The 19,836-nt window shown below is 39.4% G+C and overlaps 2 protein-coding genes across 2 annotated transcripts; both read left to right on the top strand.

Annotated features, from left to right (window-relative positions):
- Positions 1-1,200: 1,200 nt before the first annotated feature.
- Positions 1,201-11,392, top strand: LOC306832736 (myosin-IIIb-like). The gene is made up of 5 exons (XM_079357651.1): positions 1,201-1,301; positions 4,286-4,386; positions 4,764-4,810; positions 5,199-5,352; positions 11,279-11,392. The coding sequence occupies exons 2-4, from the start codon at positions 4,294-4,296 to the stop codon at positions 5,329-5,331; spliced, it is 273 nt and encodes a 90-aa protein (XP_079213777.1). The 5' UTR covers positions 1,201-1,301; positions 4,286-4,293; the 3' UTR covers positions 5,332-5,352; positions 11,279-11,392.
- Positions 11,393-14,984: 3,592 nt separating this feature from the next.
- On the top strand, positions 14,985-18,036 carry sp5a (Sp5 transcription factor a). Its single transcript, XM_079357907.1, has 2 exons — positions 14,985-15,493; positions 15,861-18,036. The coding sequence occupies exons 1-2, from the start codon at positions 15,443-15,445 to the stop codon at positions 16,938-16,940; spliced, it is 1,131 nt and encodes a 376-aa protein (XP_079214033.1). The 5' UTR covers positions 14,985-15,442; the 3' UTR covers positions 16,941-18,036.
- The last annotated feature ends 1,800 nt before the right edge of the window (positions 18,037-19,836 follow it).

Genomic DNA, 19,836 nt, shown 5'->3' with positions numbered 1-19,836 from the left:
TAGACATCAAAGGCCTCTGCTGATGATTTTTCCTTATAATCCATGCCTTTTGGTGCCTCTGCTCCCTCCATCTGAATAAACAAAGCCCAAGTGGTTCTCTGTGGTCTGGGAAAAGTCAGGTGATTGCAGCACGTGATTCGGGAAGTAAATCGATACATCTTTAATTTATTCCACTAAAATCCCTTTTAGCAGCTCTTTAATGTTGTTTTCTGAGGAGCACTCTGGTTTTTAAGGGATTTCAAAGCGGTATTTAGAGATGTAATACGAGTCATCTGCTGCTCTTTGAAAATGAAAGAAATACCTATCTCAGAAAGAACTTCAGTCCGTTTTATCTCAAGGAGCAAACATGTGCAATAAGTAAGTCTCACACCATGAAGAGCAAACTCTGCTTGGCTCTGCTTTTGATACAGAGGAATCAATATTGTATGAATCGCGCTGCCTCTGTATTCCCAGTCGACCATTATGCCTTCCCACCCCAAACAGCAGACATTACCCTCCATCATTTACTGAACCCCCAGTGTGAGCCACTGTCTGACCCTTTTCCAGCTCTCCCTGCCCATGTCCAAGCCGCACTTTCCTGCTAGAAGCCAGTTTGGCAGCCTCCCGGCCTGTAATATATCTGCAGGAGCAGCATTCCTCTGGGGCTGGCCTGGATCAAATGGCAGTGATTTCCCAAACAGAGGCACAGAGATGGGAGGCCTGACCCATCCTCTGATCTGCTGCTCGCTCTAATAGCTGCAGGTCAAAGTGGATAAATGGTGATGCTCAAACCCCTGTGTGTCATGTTTTAGGCTCCTGATCTGCTGCTAGGTATCCAGCGAGCCATTTGAGGAAAACATGACATTTTTCTCAACCAGTACTGCATTGTGATTTAAAATGCAATATTTCAAATTGGTATATCTATAGGCTTTCTTTGTGGTGTGCAAGGTGTCGAAAAATAAGATGCATAAATACAAACATTTAGAATAACGCATGTCAAGGTCTTACAGTGTTCAGTCTCCCCCTCCCCAGTTTTTTCAAAGTATACTTTATTAGAGCTTCATCCTCGTGGCTCTATGAGTCAGGCACATTTTTGTTTAAAGCTAAATGCTAGTGTTAGCATGCTAACATTCTGATGTTTAGCTGCTATATAGTAACTTCTGCCATGTTATAAATCTTAGCTTAGCATGTATCATGCTAATATCTGCATATTAGAGCTCAACACAAGATGCAACTGATGAGGAAATCTTGCTTTGTGAAAACGAGCTGAGAACAATCCTTACCATGCTAAATATTCACTGAGAAGTTATCACCATGTTCAGGTATCCACTTTGTTTTGTACTACTTTTGACACTGAATTGTGGGATACTTTGAGTCTTTATATAGTCAGTAAATAATATTGAAACGGTACTGTCAAGGTTGCGTGGAAGTGGCCTATATAGTGAGCCGTCAGTGATTTCGGACTCGGCCATTTTTCTTCTTTTTTAGAGAACTCAAATGATAGCTAGAGGAATCAAATGACCCTAGGTTTTAGTTTCATTGGTTGAAATGTGTAAACAAAGTTAGTTGAAATCTAAACAACAGCATTTGAATTTTGAAAATAGTGCCATTTCGCTACGTAAACCCTGAAACAGATGTTGTCCCTAACATACTCTGTAACGTCTACGCTGAATGAAGCAAAGAGTTAGCAATCACTCATTTTTACTTGTGTAGTTTCTTCCTTATTTTTCAGATAAATTAATAAAAACAATATGATTAAATGTTATAACTCCATTCAAGGGCATTCAGCTTCATTATGTGTGATTGAGTGCTTTGATGCATTTTCAGGGGAATAAAAGACATTGTTTGAACTGCTTATAAAAGCCATTCTGTGCATCATTAGCAGAACCCCGTCCTACATACAGACATTTTTAAGTAAAATGGAAGGTGCAAATATTTTTAATTAGAGCTGGATTATCTAATTTGTTTACCACGGTCGTCATAAAGTTGCACTGTATTCCTTAACAGCCAAGCAACAACGTACAATTTCAATGATGCTCTATTAAGAGGTAGTAGTATATTGATGCCAATTAACCTTGTTTACAAAAAATATACACAGCAGTTTTTATTCACAGTTAAATTCTTCAGTACATGAGATCCATCCAAATATCCTCAACGTAATCAGGGGTGACAAGGATTCATAGTGGACGGTTTTCACCTCTGAGGCACAGAGAGATAAGATTCACGGTAAAAGTTCCCTAATATCTCAGACCTGACAGGAACTTTCTGGGCATTTACAAAGTGTGACTTTAGTAAACCTGTGCTGGTTTAAATAACATCAAGAAAGCCGAGGAAAGATGATGGAGGGGTGGAAATAGGGCTGTGTGTGTGTGTGTGTGTGTGTGTGTGTGTGTGTGTGTGGTGGTGGGGGGGGGGGTGCTCTTTGATGTATAGGATTGAGATGTGATGAGGTCTGTTCAAAGTGAGTACAAAGTAGTGTTAAGATGGAAAAAGCAAATGCAGCTTTAGTCAGGGTAGAGAAGCCGAGGTAGCAAGAGATGATGAAGAAATGTCCTGTCTCACCCCGAACGTAGGCAAAGAAGATGAAACGTTATCTGACATTAAATATAGATGCTTCCTTGTAAAGGTGTCTCGGCTTGAAAAACCCACTTTTGAGTCCTATAAATTTAGAAACCTTGTGTGTACTCTAGTACAAGAACATAACAAGCTTTAATATTGTCTTACGTTTGAATATTCGGGTAACAGTCACATATCTTATTATCGTTATTAAGTCATCAATAACTTCTTCTTTTTTTTAAGTGCAGTAAATAATTAATTCTGTTTGGGAAAAATAAGGGAAAACATCTTTACTGTCTGCCACAGATTCTGTCATCTGCTGGAGGAGTGGCAGTAGAGAAATAACTTGCATAATTCAAACAAAATATTGAAACAGGAATGTGTTCTTACTATGTTCAACAGATTATGCCAACGTTCAGGTTATCTACTGTACCTAGAGTCATGTTGACTCAGTGTTTGATTTTTATTTGAACCCTGTTCATATGCGTCTGGTGGAAATGTAGGTTTTATATCCACGACTAATGGCTACCTTTTACTTCAAAGGGTCAAGAAATCACTAAAAGCGTTAAATGTTTTTGAAAATGCCTTTCTTATGCGTTTTTTTGTTGTTGTCGAAAACCAGAAGCGATTTAGCTTAGCTTTGCATGCGTCGAGAGAGTGGTAAATGACTAACATTTTGTGTTTAAAGACAAAATTAATAGAGACCATCTTCTCAAAATATCACTATCACTAGAATGACAATTATGATATATTTTGTTTTTTTATCCAAGATATAACATGCTTATTTGTTATCCCGAAGCTGCAACTTTAATGGCTAGCTGTCTCTCCTGTTACTGTCTTTACGCTTAAACTGTATGTTCATATTTAAATACAATATAATATAGTAAAGTTGACCTTTTCTAAAATTCTTGTGAGCCTTTATGTTGATGAGAAAAAGTTACATTTTGCCTTGTTTGACTTGCAGCTTACTCCATTTGACTTCCTCTTCCTTTTTTGACCTCTTTGCTCATTTCAGTTGCAGTATATTTGAAACAAAACCATTTGAACCTGATCTTGTGTATGGGCAGTTTATAAGTAACTAATAAACAATTCTCTGTTTGGATTATTATCTCAGCAAAAATATGATGAATAGGAAATTCATTCATTTTTACGTTACGTTTTTTTTTTTGGGGAGTGTCAGTAAATCAAAATTACTTTTATCTCAGGAGGTGTTGCTTTGGAAATGCAGAGGTGTTATTGGTCAGAAACATAGAATGTATTTAATTGGTTTATTTTTTATTTAGTTTTTTATGTGTATGTGTTCGTTCTGAAGTTTTAAAAAACACATCGATGTTTTTTTTAGAGATGTAATACGTAATATGTAAGATGTAATATGTTTTTTGTGAAGCAGGGAAGTAAATACTTAAGCAGACTGAAAGGTATTGAACCTCACATTTTTGTAACAATTTAGAAAACTGGGCTGTGGTCTGTTGTGCACCTGTGAGGGCAGAAATAACAATTTCCTTCATGTGTGCATAATTTGTGTAATGTCAAACTGTTATTGAGTCAGCTCATTGATGGAGTTACATAATCTTAATCCAAAACCAAAGTAATTTTAAAGTGTTTCTGCCACTTTGTCACACGAGGGTGTGGATTTTAGAAAAAGTCGAGTGCAGAAAGTGTTTACTGCCGCTGTCATCGCCGACAGTGTCATGTTGGTGATTGTTGTTTTGCTCAGTTGGATCACTGCCCTCATTTTCCTCTGTTTCAGGTCCAGTGATGAAGCTGCAGCAGAGAACTCAACGCCGGCGGGGCCAGCAGCCCAAGCTGCTCAACAGCCCTGAAGACAGCCTCTACTACAACCAGCTAAATGTGAGTTCAAAGTGCCGATAAAGGCCTTTGTCTGACTTTGGTTCCACATGATAATACAATTAAACCTACCTGTGCCAGACCCTGGAGCCCCACCCCCACGCTTCTCTGCCTCTTGTCTTGAACATGTGCTTATGCTCTTTATCTGTTGCTTTCATGTCAGGATGTCTGCCTTCACGGTGAATAATTGATGTGGTTTATCAAAGCTGAGCAAGATGCATGCTTCATCAGACTCACTTGAGCCCTTTGATCAGAAAAAATTATGCTGTGACTTCTGATATTATCAGCATCTGCTCGCATTCAACACAAAATCACTTTGAATTAAAAATTAATGACTCTCTGCTCATCTTTTGACTGTGTGCTCTTGGCCCTTTCCTCAGAGAACTCTGGATTACCAGGGGAGCAAGAGGAAGCCGAGAAAACTTGGGTAAATAACTGCTTTCCTACTTACAGCTGCTCTAAACAGAGCAGGCCCTTTGTGGAATAGGAGAATCCAGAAATGGAGTTGTTTTCTTACAATGTAAATGGAGGGCTGAAAATACCAGGCTTTTTATGAGCACTTGCTCTGCGTCATTAGAGAGGGGGTTACACATAAAGGCTTTGTCAGCATGCTAATTCTAATTGTTGAAGGTCTGAAGTGTATTCGTACGATACATACTATACTATACTACACATGACATCAGGCTTCAGATAGAAATGCTTAAGAGAACGCCTTATTGCTGTATATGCAAACATTGTTTTTATGCTTAAAGTCTTTCCATCAAGCCTACTTTGCATCCCAGTTTACCTCTCACTCGTCTTCTCTCCCATCCCAGTCAAATCAAAGTGCTGGATGGAGAAGATGAGTACTATAAATTACTGTCAACTGTGGACTCCCTCCCCGAGGAAGAGTACCCCAACACCACCCCTCCCACCCGTTCTAGTGGGCCGCTCGTCAGTCAGAGCTGAGCCTCACAACCATGTCAACCGGTAAGACAGACGCAGCAGACATGCAGACAGACACTCCAAAGAACATGCTCTAGTGTTGGATGTGCTGTGGTATGTGAAGTGAGCTGCAGCAGTGCAGAATAAGCAACTTGGAAGGAGAAAGTTTTAGTCCTTAGAAAGTATTAAGACTGACTACCCTATCAGACATTATTACTACAGTTTTAGATAAGTTTATTTAATATATACTGATATAATGTTCAAAATGTCTCATCCAACACTTATCAACACTGCCTCTATTTTGTTTTTTTGTGATTTTGCATGGACATCATTCCTGCAGTATTCAATTATTATTGAGCTTTTAAACTGCTGAGAAATTTTCGCAGATGTTGCATTAATAAATAAATGACAATACTACAAAGACCACACCAACATGTGGTGCACTGACGAGGTTTCATTGATAAAAACTCACGATAACACACTACAGCATAGGCTGAGCATCCATTGGTAGTTTGGCTGTTGTTGCGTCAGATGTTCGCAGTTAAGGCTGTCACAGCTATTCTTATGGTCGATGTAAGAACTCATTATTTGATTAGATGATTGTTCTCTCTATCAATTTATTTTAACAATAAAAAAAAACCAAGACACCACAATTGTCTCACATTCCACCTAAATCAATTCACAATGCTATGAAATCATAGAGACCATTTCATTATAGGAAGCTTAAACCAGCAGATGTTTGGTGTTTGAGTCTTATTGATCACAACATTTAGCTGCTTCAGTTAAAATGATGATTGAATGTTTTCTCTCTGCTGACTACTCTTTTACAGTTTCCACATTGCTCCACCTTTATTTTTAGAGGCCCCTCGTCTCGTAGGCTTCTCATGTGTTAACCTCACTTAGAAACGTCTCTTCACTTTTTCACATTATGTCTATTGTCTAAGAGAGATCCAGAGACAAATCCATCTGAAACCTCAAACTCTCAGTGCGAGTCCTCCCTGAGCGAGCCGCCTGTAGTTAGAGGGGCTTTGTGCTGTCTGAGAGCTGGAATCACCACACATAGCCTCACAGACGCAGAGCGAGACCTCACTCTGAATTTCACCCTAAATACAGGAATTTTCTTTTAAGATGTGAAGTGTCGGAAATGCAGGGCTGGCGAGTTGATTTGTAGAGCTTCTTTTTTTTTTCTTTTCAATTTGCATATCATTTACTGCATCTCCCTTTGTTGACACCCGAGGGCCTGAGAGGAGATTTTGATCTTAATAGGAAGAGTAGGGTGGTATGACTGAGGATCTCATCCTCCTTACACTCAGCGGGGAAAACATTAGAGCTCTGCCTAGATAGCGAGACTGGCTTCACTTAGGTTCAGGGTTCACAGAGATCCTGGTGGATTTAAAGAGGCCCGAAGATCTCAACAAATCCCTCAGTGTAGGACTGTAGGGGTCAGGCTGAGGGCCAGACTCAAAGGACCGACTCATCATCTCAACATCACTGGCTTTATGAGTTAATTTGACTATTTTAATCATCTGAAATATACATCATGTGTTGAGATGCCTCCCATTAGGTCTCAAGGGCGCTGCCTTGTTTCCTGACAACTCTGTGGTTTTAACTCTGGCATTTTCAAACCATAAATATCCTGTTTCCAGTGCTGAAAAGCCAAAAGGCTTGTTGTGGTAGCATGGCTAATCTAAATTGCATTAAATGATGCACATCCCATGAAGGGATACAGTGGGATCCGAGCCTCTTAAAGTCACATCCCCACAATTTCAAAATGTCATTACAGGAAATGTCCTGAATCGTTGCTGAATATTTAGGTGAACCTACTTTACAAGTGCATGAAAAAAGCAGTCATTGTAATATTATTATCATCACATTATTTTGATAATATCACAGATGCATGGATGTCCAAACTGTATTTAATGTTGCATCTAGTGAACATGTAGCAAACCCTAACTTGACTGTGTTACTACATTGTTACTACTACAATTACAGTGAAGTGAAGTTATAATGTGAAGCAGAAAATGGGGGGAAAAGAGTAGTGGAAAGTTAAAACCCCCCCAAAAAAAATTCATCAAAAACAGCACATCAACAGGAAAGCAATTTTTCAGTTAAACATAAACAATACGAATAGAAGATTGGGCATATTAATTCATCCAAGTTTATTACTGAGATTTGTTCCCAATTATCTGTGGCTGCTGTTTCTTAAACTCGAATCAGTTGTTATCATGGTCAAATCAGCTTGTATAATTTGACTGAAACTCTAATAAAGTCAAAACATTTCAATGGATTGTCTATTGAAGTCTGTAGAAAAAAAATATAAAGAGTAATACACCAGACTGGTGGCAGTGTTATAATGTGGTGTCACAGTTAGTTCAGAAACATTTCACCTCCGGTCGTAGCCACAGAGCCTGCAATAATTAAAATCCTGGTTGTGCATTACTCCCTTGCTGGGATAGTTGGCTCCTCTGAAGAGCCGTCTGAAATAGGTCACCCCAGCACCCTGTAGTGCATCTTAAAAGTACACTGAATCAATTAAGTGTGATCATGCTCCCTTGATTATTTTGGCCCTGTTTTTAACCACGGAGAGGAATTTCAAATAGGCTCGCTAGTTTGAATAACAACGTTGGACTGTGGTGACAAATGGTTCCAGAGTGCGTGTTTCTTCTCCTGTTTTTCTCTGCCAAATTAACTCCCTGGCTGATTGCCTGCTTTAGCATATGAGAGGAGGTGAGCGGAGGTGTGTACATAATTGCCTTGGTTAGCTGATTATGTGTTGCAAAAGGCAAATGTTATGAAATCCTGTCGTCATGAATAAACTCAAGCTTCTGTGTTTGTTAAACTCCTGGCCGTCTCACAGGTCGACGGGCTGGATCCTCAGCGACAGACCAGAGCGTCAAAGTCTGCGTCGGAGGCCTTCCACCTGTGTTTTCTTTGATATGTCTTCGTAAACCCAGCTCCCTCTTGTTTTTCCTCATTAAATCTGACAACATCTGGTGCAGCATGAGGACTGCTTTAATGTGGCTAACATTACTGCTGGTGTTATTCTTGCCGGTTTAGCTATTTGCCTCATGCACAGCACTTTCATTGAAGGCAGCACCCAAACACTATTATCAAAAGTTTTAAAACCAGCCTCATGAAAATCACCCGAGCTGCAGCCTTAACAAATGATGAAAAGCTTTTATTTTCCGAAGCAACATACTTACCTTTTCACCTAATAGTGATGTCTCACTTCAAAGAGCGAGCCCGATTAGGCCAACATTGTCCTGTTTCTATATCCTCTGAGTTCAAAGGGAAGGTTTGAATACCTGTATTTTATGTGAAGCCTTTTCAAATACTGTTTTAATGCAGTTGACGTGCCTCAAGAATCCAGTTGTCAGTTTTCCAACACGGTGGGAATGTATCACTATATTTGATTGCAAACTACAGCTTAAGAGGTAAAGAATTAATTCCAAAGCTGGTTTTGTAACTGTTCCCACCAGCCTCAAGGACGGGACAAACCCAAATCTAGAGTAGCTACAAAACTAGCATTGTGATTCACTTTGCAGGCTAACGCTTGGTGCCAAAGAAAAAGCGACATACATGAGCATCACCCAGATGTCAGAAGTGTGTTGAGGGCTCTGAGTTTGAGGACATTCCCAAAAGACTGTTAATAAAGAAACTGGTCGAGCGGGCGAGGGACAGAGAGAGTAAGAGGCACAGAGGAAGGAGGAGATAAAAGAGTCTGTTGAGTACACACATCAAAGGTCTCTTAATGACAAGGGATGCCATTAGGGTTACTGTGGCTTTTGTTTCAGCTTCCTCACACCTGCAGTTTGTTGAGGGTGCTCTACATGCACTGTTTTGTTGTTAACATTTGCATGAATGTAAAATGCATGCATGAGGAGATAAGAGTTTGTTCCCAGCTACTGACCAAAAGATTTAGGTCAGAACTACTGCTTCCTCTTCATTTGCAAAACAGAGATGAAGGAAAAGGTAGAAAAGTCTTACATGGAACAATAGTCACACTATGGAAAAGCTGTTGTCCTATACAACATGACATTTATTAACTTTAAAGTGTTCTTGATGCCTCTGGTGCTGGAATGGGATTTGACAAATCAGAGCGTGAAATTGTGATTAGCCTCTCTCAGTTTGTAGACGGAGCGGGGCACCAGCAGACTTGGCATGGCCAAAGGTGTAACCTGTTTTGTTTTGCCCGGGTGCTGCTTGCCCAGATGGAAGGACCAGCTGCCGGTGAATAAACGTTGGATTGGTAACAGTGTGAGCATTATCACGGCCTTGTTTCAGTTTGGGATGTGTTACGGAAAGCTTGTCTTTTTGTCACTGCCAGTAGGAACAGTGACGTTTCACCTTTTGTTATAAGTCAGAGCTGTTATCCCTCAGTGTCTGCACACTCCTTGATTTTCCTTCTTTTTGAGGGAACTTATTTCTTTCATACATTCTTCAGTTCTCTTTTTAACAAATCACTCTAAGAACAGTGTCTTCTGAGACAAATGTAAAGGGATATATCTCATAGGTGTGTGATAGCTTATAGTATTTCGGATTAGATTAAATTGATATGGCAATTATTGCATTAGGATGGTTAAAGTCCATTTCTACATACAGAAAATCCTACTTTTATAAGTTATTGTTTTTTTTCTACCGTGCATATTTTTAAATTTTTTACTGAACTTGAAATATCTATTAAACTGACATCTGGTAAACTCTGGGATATTTTTGTTATATTAAAAATATACTAAATACTAGAAATTAAAATGAGCATTTTGCAAATATTTTTGAATTACTTTCCCTTTCCTCCCGTTGCTGTGTTTTCCCTAAGCTATGAGCCAACACCTTGTTTTGAACAGTTTGACTGTTTGTGTGTGCCAGTCGTTCAAATTTCCCCAAATTACATCATTTTGTACCAAAAGTTGTAAGAAGCATGAAGCAGCTCTTGCTTAAGTGCTCTGGAGAAATAACACCTGGAAAGCAGTCAATAAAGTTCACTTTAGTTTTTGTTTGAAATGTTTTGAGCACCTATTCTTAGAAGAATCTGAATGTTTAGAGATAGTTTTTACTTGTTGGATTTCTGTATGTTTGAGTAATGGTGAAGGGGTCTTTCTGTTGTAATTTGTTCTCGGAGAGCACTGCTTGTACATCGTGGTAGAGGGGCTGATTTTCTCTCTTTGGGGCTGGATTATTGCAGTCAGGGTGGGCTGAGGGAAGGTAAAGTGACCTGTCCCGCCCTACCTGACCCCAGGCCAACCCTGCACATTGCCAAGGCTTTGCTCTTTGCTCTTGAATATGCAGAGACCCCCAGCTTCATAGGCTCAGATCAGAGAGGGGGGAAAAGAGTTGTATCACGTTGCAGGGAAAATTAGTGAGACCAAAGTTTGAGTTTCTGTGTGTTGGGGGCTGCGAACAATGGCAGCTTTCTGTCAGACAGCAACTTCAAAGGTCTGCTGAGTGACTGCTCTGAGTTATACTTTGTTGTAGATCACTGAGGAAATTCACAGATGTTTTCTCATACGAGACACCATTATAGCGGCTCAAGTACCCAGTAGCCTCGAGCGTCTTTCCCCTCTGCCCCCCCCCCCCTCTCTCTCTCTCTCTCTCTCCCACACACTCACACTCTTACTCTCACACTTGCACCCTCCTCCCCTCTCACCCTCATCCCCAACGCTCTGATATCACTCGTAAGAGACAGATGTGGAACCTGTTTTCTCGCCTACTGTCCAGAGACAGAGAGCATTGAAAGTTACAAAGGGGTTCATGTTGTGACGTTCCTCCCCCGACTGTCAAATCCACAGGCCTCTCTTTCAGAGAGATCAAAATGTGAACATCACAATCAGCTCCAGTGCCTCAGTTCCATTTGTGGTCAATACAAAATGTCAAAAATCATCCAACTTAACTGACCTGATAAGTGACAAATGATTGTGGATAGTATTTTAATGCTGATATATTTGTGATGAGAACTCTTCTCTCTCCGATGCAGATTGCCTTCTCCAACTTTAAACTGGACCAGAACCAAAAGGAACTCACATCTACACCTATTGTACATTTTTATTTATTTCTAGTAAACTGCCGTTTTATATGACTCAAATAAATCTGTTACTGACTTTCGACTCTTGGTGTATGATTTTTTTCAGTCTTTCACTTCTTATTCTTTTTCATGTCTTATGTAAAATATGAAATAATAATAAGAATATCATTTACTCACAACACCAGCGTTATGGCTTCATAAAGGTGTCTGTTTGGATTTGTTCCAAAGTTTTTCTTTTTTTTCAATGTTTCTAAAATCAAATTTAAAGACTTGTCGTTTGTTCAGTCAATTTGCTCTACAGACATAACAACATAACATTAAACATTATAAGAAAAAATATTGCATAATGTGAAATAAATACGCATTGAATTAAGCATTTGGCCTCAAGTAACTTCAGAAATCACAGTCACATGTTAAGCTTCGACAAAAGTTTTCTCTTGTTTAAAGTCAGGAAAGTTCATTTTCCAAATAGAAATATGACCCCAAAACAAAGAGTCGCAATAAACTGATGTGTGCTTTTCCCTTTACTTTTACAAAAGGAAACTTAAAAAAAACATCAGATTTAATTTTCAGCCTTTTACACTCAGAAATTGTGTGATTTTTCTTTCCTAAAATGCAGGACTGAATCTACTTTCTGAGATTTTCTGCTAAATGCAGCTTCATATATGCCTCCACCTCGTTACAGTACTTCTGATCGACCCTCTGCTGCTTAAAGCTTTACTGTATGTAATACACGGATGGTACAGTCTGATTCCATGTTCTAACCTTTGAGTGTACAGGTAGAAAATGGTTGCAGTGGGGGTTCCTCCAAGTTAATTTTCCCATCAAATGCTGCAGGAAAAAAAATTCTTTTAGCCAAAACCACTGCTGAAGTGACCCTGTGAGGTATGGCCAAAAGATGGTAAAGGTTTGGAGCAAGTAAATTACCTCAGGGATTGAACATTGTGTCGAGCCCACAGTCATGAATTTCTTACAAACTATATCAAAGTCCTGCTCAGCCAAATCCATCCCTCAGCTTGAGTCCCATTGAGATGCATTAAAATGTAAGAAGTTGCTTTTGGGGCTGAACCGAGTATCTCAAAGGAAGATATCAATAATTTTGTAACGCTGATGGTTCACAAAATTCATGCAGTTGTCATATATGGCTGAAATTTTTCCTGTGCATAGCATGACAGCCTACATGTAAAGCTGGTTTATGAGAAAATCCACCCTAAATCAGAATTAATGTCTACTGTTTTCAATATCCAGGCATGACTGCTGCTCTTCACGACTGGAAAAAAAGAATTCTGAATTTGAGGTGGATTCTCACTTTAACAGTCGTCTGCTTTGACAGTGAGCAGATTACAACATTTGACATTTATCTGACATTTAAACCTGAAAGGAAAAAAAAAACAGCTGACAGCTTTTTTTTTCTGCACAAATACAAACTTTTGGAGGATATCAAATATTTACTGAGATGGCATGTGATGGAGTTTGTAACACCTAGTTAACTGATTTTACAGCAGTCCATCAAGTATGTTATCACCGATTCTGAGACCAGTTTTGTCCAAAAATATTTTGTTTTTCAAGACGACATAATTTACAATCTATGAGCGGTGACAAGCTTGAAACATGTTCAGTAAATCATTCACTGGTGCCTTATGACTCTGAATATTCAGAGGTGAGAGAGAGAAACTTTGGACTATGTATAAATATTTCACTTCCATTTGTAACTAAATAATTACTCAAATAGAAAGAATAAACACCAGTTATAGGAATATTTCACATCCTGGCAAACTTGTTCCCACTGATCTATAAACCATTTGTTCGCTTTATTATTCCCTTTTCACCTTTTTTCAGCTACTTTTTAGAAAAAAATCCTTCAAAACCAAAGTTCAGAAATTGAATCATGTACACTGATTCTGTGCCATCTTAAAGCAGTAATCATCAGTTGGAAGAAATTGATTTGTCAGCTTCTTTCATTCATAAGAACATGTTTTTTTGTTGCCAAGCTGCGACAACATTTATGGAAGGGCTTGATCGTTTCTGGTGCTAATACAGTAAATGAGCGGTTCAACTCTACACACTCTGTAAAGTTAGTTTGTCATGTTTTCAAACACATCAAGTCTGTAGTGTTTTCATAAATCAGGATTTGAATATTTTTAAGAACCTTACTGAACATTTAAATCATGACTCTTGACTTGTCCTGAACTTTACTGATGTTTAAATTATATTACGTTTCCTTGTTATTTTTGAAGGAGGGTATAGTCGACCTTTTAATTATTTTTAACAGCTATTCAGTTTGAAACTTTTTAAAGTTTTTTTGAAGAATTAGTTGTTGATGCACATGTAAATGAATCTCAACTTGTTTACAAAGAGGGCCCTATGACGCACCTATCTTAAAAACAAGCTTCAACCCACTTATTCAGAGGTTGCAGACGTGACTTCTCTAAGATGTTTTTCCAACAGAAGCGTGTAGGTGTAACTTAATAAAAAGCTGCTCAGACGTGCACACATACTCTCTTTTCTAAACAACATATTAAACACAACAATGCTCATGAATCAAAGCACTAACCACGCTGTTTACGCTGGAATATATTTCATCTCCCACTGCTACCATAACTTGATGTAAACATGGTTAATCTCCACTATTTTTTTCCTCAGTCTACAGTGTGACTACATTACTCCTGTAGCCAGTTTTGTAGTTTAACATGGCTCCAGTTCAGCCCAGCAGGACTCCCCCTTTCCCTCATGACTGTGTGTAAAGCCGTGGGAGAGGACTGGGAACATTAATCCCTTCAAAGGAACAGATCTAATTCAAAATCTGCCGCTCCAAACTAGTTGAGAGGACAGTGATTGTTTCTGCAGGGAAGCCAGATAAAGATCAGAGGGTTGATATTGAAAACTGCAACTTCCATTTCAGCTGCCTTGCTGCAAAACTTTGGATGTTATCTTGAAAAAAAAAACCTCCACACTTTATTTGCATGTTCTGAAACCCAAAAGTACAATTGATGATATTTTATGCCAGTTTAGCCTTTGTTTTAGCATCCACTTGCATAGTTATTACCTCTCTTTCATTAGGTTGTTTCAGTGCTTGAGTGTCTGTGATTTATTCTTATGGTAACTTTATCCCCCTAGATGTATTGACAAGTTTATAAAAAATCTTAATTGAGACATCACCATTTGCATGTGCTGCTTCTGTCACCTAAACAGAGGTTTCCCTTTTGTGTAATGTTAAGTAACATGTCTTTAATTTGAATTAGCTATTGGGAATTTACCCTCAGGCTCTCCAAGCTTACATTTTCTGATGCTCAACAAAGAGGGGAGAAAAATGGTAAGGATGGATAAAACAAATGAGTGAAGAAGAAATACTTATTTAAATAATTCAGAGAGGGCATAATTAAGTGTTTAATGCTGTGTTGTAGTTCAAAGGAACAACAAAGAAAATTTAATTCAAATTAGAAATGTAAAACAGGCGTAGATTGTGCAGAGATGAGAACTTTGTGTTGAGTCACTTGATTTGGTCTCTTTCCTCCATCAAACAGTCTCTTGGAGATCTCCAGAGATAACAATGTCACATTGTCACATAGAGTTCTGCTACAAATCCTTAATTACAAAAAGAGGATCAGATGACTACAGCATCCAATACCGGGGTCTCCAGGCGGCATGGGGGTCTTTGATCAAGAAAATCCAATTATTTGTGTATATACATTTCCCACATAGTGATTACTTCATTAATTGTCCCGCCTTTATCTCCTCCCTTCCCATCCCCCCTAATAATCAGCTCCTTTATCCAGACCAACAAACACACCATAGGAGCTTTGTGGATTCAAAGGATTTGCTTTCCCCTCTCAAAGAGCCGCTATTCTTTGATGATTGGGCAGCGGCAAACTTCAAAGTAATAAATCTTATTTCTGACTGGCTGGCGGCCCACCAAAGTCCTTATCAAATTCTAAGAAGTGATCCCCTCACTCTTCAGATAGAGCAAGGAGATCTCAGAGAGAGGAAGCAGCGAGGAGTGAAGGAAGACCTGCTCGACGCGATATTTTTTACTGCGAATGTCCCACATTTATCTAAATTAGTGTTGTTATTTTTTTTTTCCATTTGCTTTCATCGAGAGGGAGGAGGACGTTTACCATGGCAGCAGTGGCTGTTCTGCGGAATGAAACACTCCAGGCTTTTCTCCAGGTTTGTGCGCAAGTTTCTGTTCACTTTATACGACTTTAATAACTTGTAAAGTCACTCATCCGAGGCTATTTACGGCTGGGATACGAGTCTGGAAGATAAATAAAAATGAAAGTGGCGCTTCTTTGATGGTCCACTGTCATATAATTTAATTACTAAGGCTAATGATTCGCGTGTTAATGACTTCTCCTGCAACATAACGCCAACTTTATGTCACAACATCGACACTCAAGCTGGAAACTCCATTTAGAGCGGATTACATTTATACTGTTTTCTATTGTTTTCTCGTCTGTTTGCGTGTCTTTTCTTACTTCGTGAAGTTGGTTAAATAATGATTCTAACGCGGAAAATGTTTGTTTCGGTTATCCAGGATCGCACTCCAAACTCTTCTCCAGAGAACTGTAAGCACTCTCCGCTGGCTCTCCTGGCTGCCACTTGTAACCGGATCGGGCATCATCACGGATCCAACCCCACAGATTTCCTCCAGGTTCCCTACGACCCGACCCTGGGCTCCCCATCGCGCTTATTTCACCCGTGGACTAACGAGGGAAACCATCAGAGCAGCTTAGCCAGCAATTCTACTTTCGGACTATCCTCAAAGCCCCAGCTGTCTGCGCACATCCAGAGCTCCTTCAGCTCGCACCACGAACTGCCCCTCACCCCTCCGGCGGACCCCTCGTACCCCTATGACTTTTCCCCCGTCAAGATGTTACCTTGCTCCATGCAGTCTCTGCAATCCACCTGCCCTCCCACATACGTCCCCGCTGTCAGTTACGCAGCACCAACTCCCATCCCTCCCGCGATGCCAAGTTTTGTCACAGGACACTCCGGCCTCGTGCACCACCAGCAGCAGAGACAGTTGTCTCCAAACCCGGGAGAGGATATCCCGTGGTGGAGCCTCCAGCAAGGGAACCATGTCAGCCACACTTCTTCCCTTGGTCATCATCGCTTCCAGCTGCAGAGGGGCTTGGTTCTGGGACATACAGACTTTGCGCAATACCAAACGCAAATCGCGGCTCTGCTACACACAAAGTCCCCCCTCGCGACTGCGCGACGGTGCAGGAGGTGCAGGTGTCCGAACTGCCAGTCCTCCACGTCTAGCGACGAGCCTGGCAAGAAGAAGCAACACATTTGTCACATACCGGGGTGCGGGAAAGTTTATGGGAAAACTTCTCACCTCAAAGCGCACCTGAGGTGGCACTCTGGGGAGCGACCGTTTGTGTGCAACTGGCTCTTCTGTGGGAAGAGTTTCACCAGGTCGGACGAGCTGCAGAGACACCTGAGGACTCACACTGGGGAGAAGCGCTTTGTATGCCCAGACTGCTGCAAAAGGTTCATGAGGAGTGACCACTTGGCAAAACATGTGAAAACTCACCAGAACAAAAAAAGCAAGTGCCACGACAAGACACTCGACCACGTGAAAAGGGAGGACACGAGGAATATGTTGTAACACTCCTTGTTGTCGTTTTAACAGTAGATATCACATTAGTGCAATACAGTCAGTCCTACATTAGTACACAGTGAGCTGCATTTTCTTCCTTTACTGTTCATTTTGTTGGTTGATTTCACACACCAATAGTTTCTAACATTGCTGGTCTGTGTAGCACATGTGTGTATATATAGGTACAAAATGTTTCATACGTTCATTTGGGACCATGGAGAAGTTATAGCTCATAAGTTTGAATTCACTGTCTATATCATATCAAGAAGACAAGTTTTCAACTTGTGTTTTGATCATTGTCTTCGGTGGAAGATTTCGCTCCCCTGTAAATTCTATTTAATAGCTTTTGTTGAATGAAAGTGTCCGTTTTTTGCTCCATATGGGGTGTTTTTAAAGCATGCTCTTGAAAAGATCTGCTATTGTTGATATGACCCAAATACTGTGTGAGAATAAAGATTATAACATTTTCCTCAACTCGGAAGAAAAAAAAAAAATCATTTGATATCATCCAGGTGTTTGATTGTTGAGACAATCAGGTCTGAGGTCACGAATATCACTTTTTAAGTACGAAGTTGACGCGCATCCTGTTGTGTGAAATGTTGTCAAAGCTCGCGAGTTAAACACAGTTAATGTTTTTATTTTGTCAAGTGGCACTTTTTTTTATTTATGTGATTGAGGAGGAGGGGGAAACTAAATCTTATACTTTCCAGCTGTTGGTAAAAGTCCAAAATGAGAAATTCACCCCAAGAGAATCTTTTTTGCTTTTTCTTTGGCTCTTCCAAAAAGGATCAAATGTCAACATGTTTTAGTTTGATTGGGGTTTTTTTGCCGGTCTTCTCTACTGCAGTTGTTGTCAAATCGTTCTAAGAAAAAAAATCACATTTAAGAGTTGAAGAAAAGGCAGAAGTTTGTCATGACATTTTTTTTTTATCTCTACAGAAATATGACTACATAACCATGCAATGTTTTTAAAAGATACTATACAGTAGCAGCGTAAAGCTATGCAAGCACTGAATTTTGTCCGCCACCTTTATGTCAAAACTGGCATAAAGCGAGTTAGAGAATCCTCTTTCAGGTCTGGTGCCAACATTAAAAAAAATAATAAGTAAATAAATAATAAATAATAACAAGGCCCATAAAAAATGGGTTTGTTAAAAATATGCACCTTTTAATTAAGAAATAAAAAAGCGACAAATATGAAGTCGGTTTGAAAACAACAATTTTTACTCCAGGTTCAGTTGTAAGAATGCTTACAGAATGTGTTAATGTACTCTAATAGGTTTTTTTCTGTTTGTTTGTGCCAACGTCTCTGATTTTAAATTCACCTCTGAGGACTCTGTGGTGATGTCGTGGGTTGAGATGACACCCAGAGAAACACTTTGGCTTTTTGGCTTGAACATGAGACAGGATGTGCAGCAGGTGTACGGTAATGTCTCACCTGTTAGACTGAGCTTTCATGGAGAACCTGAATTGGACAGCTGAAGACAGGGAAGTCTTTGGGGCATGCTAATTAAGAAGTCAGTCTTTTTTTTTGGACAGCTGAGTTGAGAAATAATTTTAGATAACATGACACTCTCAATAGCTAACTAACATCTACATTGATCGTCATGTACTCACTTCTTTGCCACAGCAGAGCCGTACTCAAAGTGCAGTCAAATGACTTCCTGCTCAGTATCTTCTGTTGTTTTCTATAAACATTTTACATCATGGCTACAAATGATCTTCTGGATATAAAACCCTTTTTAATCTTAAAGTAACTCACCAATAAAGACGAGTAACCAGCTTTTCAGCATCCAATCCCTCTGACCTACAATGATACACACATCAGGTTTAGGATTTCAGTGTCAGAGAGAAACATTTCTTCTTCTTTGACACAATTGTCTGGATGTCTTAAGAAGACCCACTGAAGAGGTCAGCATGGAGAGAATGGCTGATGCTCTTTCTTGCTAGTTTTGAATCTGCAGTTCTCTGCCTCAACATCGCCCCCTTTTGTAAGTTCACTCATTCGTTCAACAGAGTGGACAATGTTTCCTTTAAAGACGAGTGCATTTAAAACAGACCATTTAACATGAACATCTTAACACTTAATATGTTTTCATATACGATCAAGTGTTAGTTTATATTTTTGTATGCCTGTTTTAGCTCAAAATTCGGCCAATTTAAATGTTTTATCCACTGACCTAAAGGTTAAATGAAGCCTTTTGACTCTGTGGTACAAATGGTTTTTTTTAATCATTCACGCACACGCACACACACACACACAAGCATTATTTGAACCTGCTCATCAACAAGTCTGAGCGACAAAGAAAGCTCTATGTGAACGTCCAATCTACCTAATGATTTTTTTTAAGAAAATCTTTTTTAATATGATTATAATGTTTGTCTTCAATTTTCTTTAAATAAACCTATATTGAAATAATAAAAAGTCCCAACCCCATTCAACAATTAAACACCTAATAATGTTTTCTCATGCAGGTGCAGTACATGTCGTTGATGACTGATTGTATCTTTTTTTTTTTAAGGATTGTTTCGGCCTTGAATGCCTTTATTTGATGAGACAGAGTCGGTCAGCGAGAATGGGGAATGACATGCAGGAAAAGTGCAGCGGTTGGGACTTGAACCCAGGCCCGAGGAATATATGTCCATGGTGTCACCTCACAGCTGGCCACCAACAATATCAATAATAAAATCCCAGAATATTCTGCTGCAGTTTAATCTTATATTTGGACATTGGAAAGATAATGTTAAATGTAATTTATTTTTATGGATAAATTACGGACTCGTGTACACATGAGTTCTATCCATTTTCACAAAATGAAACAACATTAATGATTAACTTAGATGTACGACAAAAGCCAGCAAAAAAGAAGGAAAGAAAAGTAGCATTAAAGGATTTGATCATTTG

The sequence above is a fragment of the Symphodus melops genome (genome assembly GCF_947650265.1).
Source record: "Symphodus melops genome assembly, chromosome: 12".
NCBI classification, from domain to species: domain Eukaryota; kingdom Metazoa; phylum Chordata; class Actinopteri; order Labriformes; family Labridae; genus Symphodus; species Symphodus melops.
The sequence above is the reverse complement of the archived record's forward strand: the minus strand, read 5'-3'. Positions and strand labels throughout refer to the sequence as shown.

Bases quoted from the DNA above. Each gene is read 5' to 3' on its own strand.
- LOC306832736 (XM_079357651.1), top strand. From the start codon at position 4,294: ATGAAGCTGCAGCAGAGAACTCAACGCCGGCGGGGCCAGCAGCCCAAG. The intron at 4,387-4,763 runs GTGAGTTCAAAG...CCCTTTCCTCAG, and splicing joins TCTACTACAACCAGCTAAAT to AGAACTCTGGATTACCAGGG. The intron at 4,811-5,198 runs GTAAATAACTGC...CTCCCATCCCAG, and splicing joins AGGAAGCCGAGAAAACTTGG to TCAAATCAAAGTGCTGGATG.
- sp5a (XM_079357907.1), top strand. From the start codon at position 15,443: ATGGCAGCAGTGGCTGTTCTGCGGAATGAAACACTCCAGGCTTTTCTC. The intron at 15,494-15,860 runs GTTTGTGCGCAA...TCGGTTATCCAG, and splicing joins CACTCCAGGCTTTTCTCCAG to GATCGCACTCCAAACTCTTC.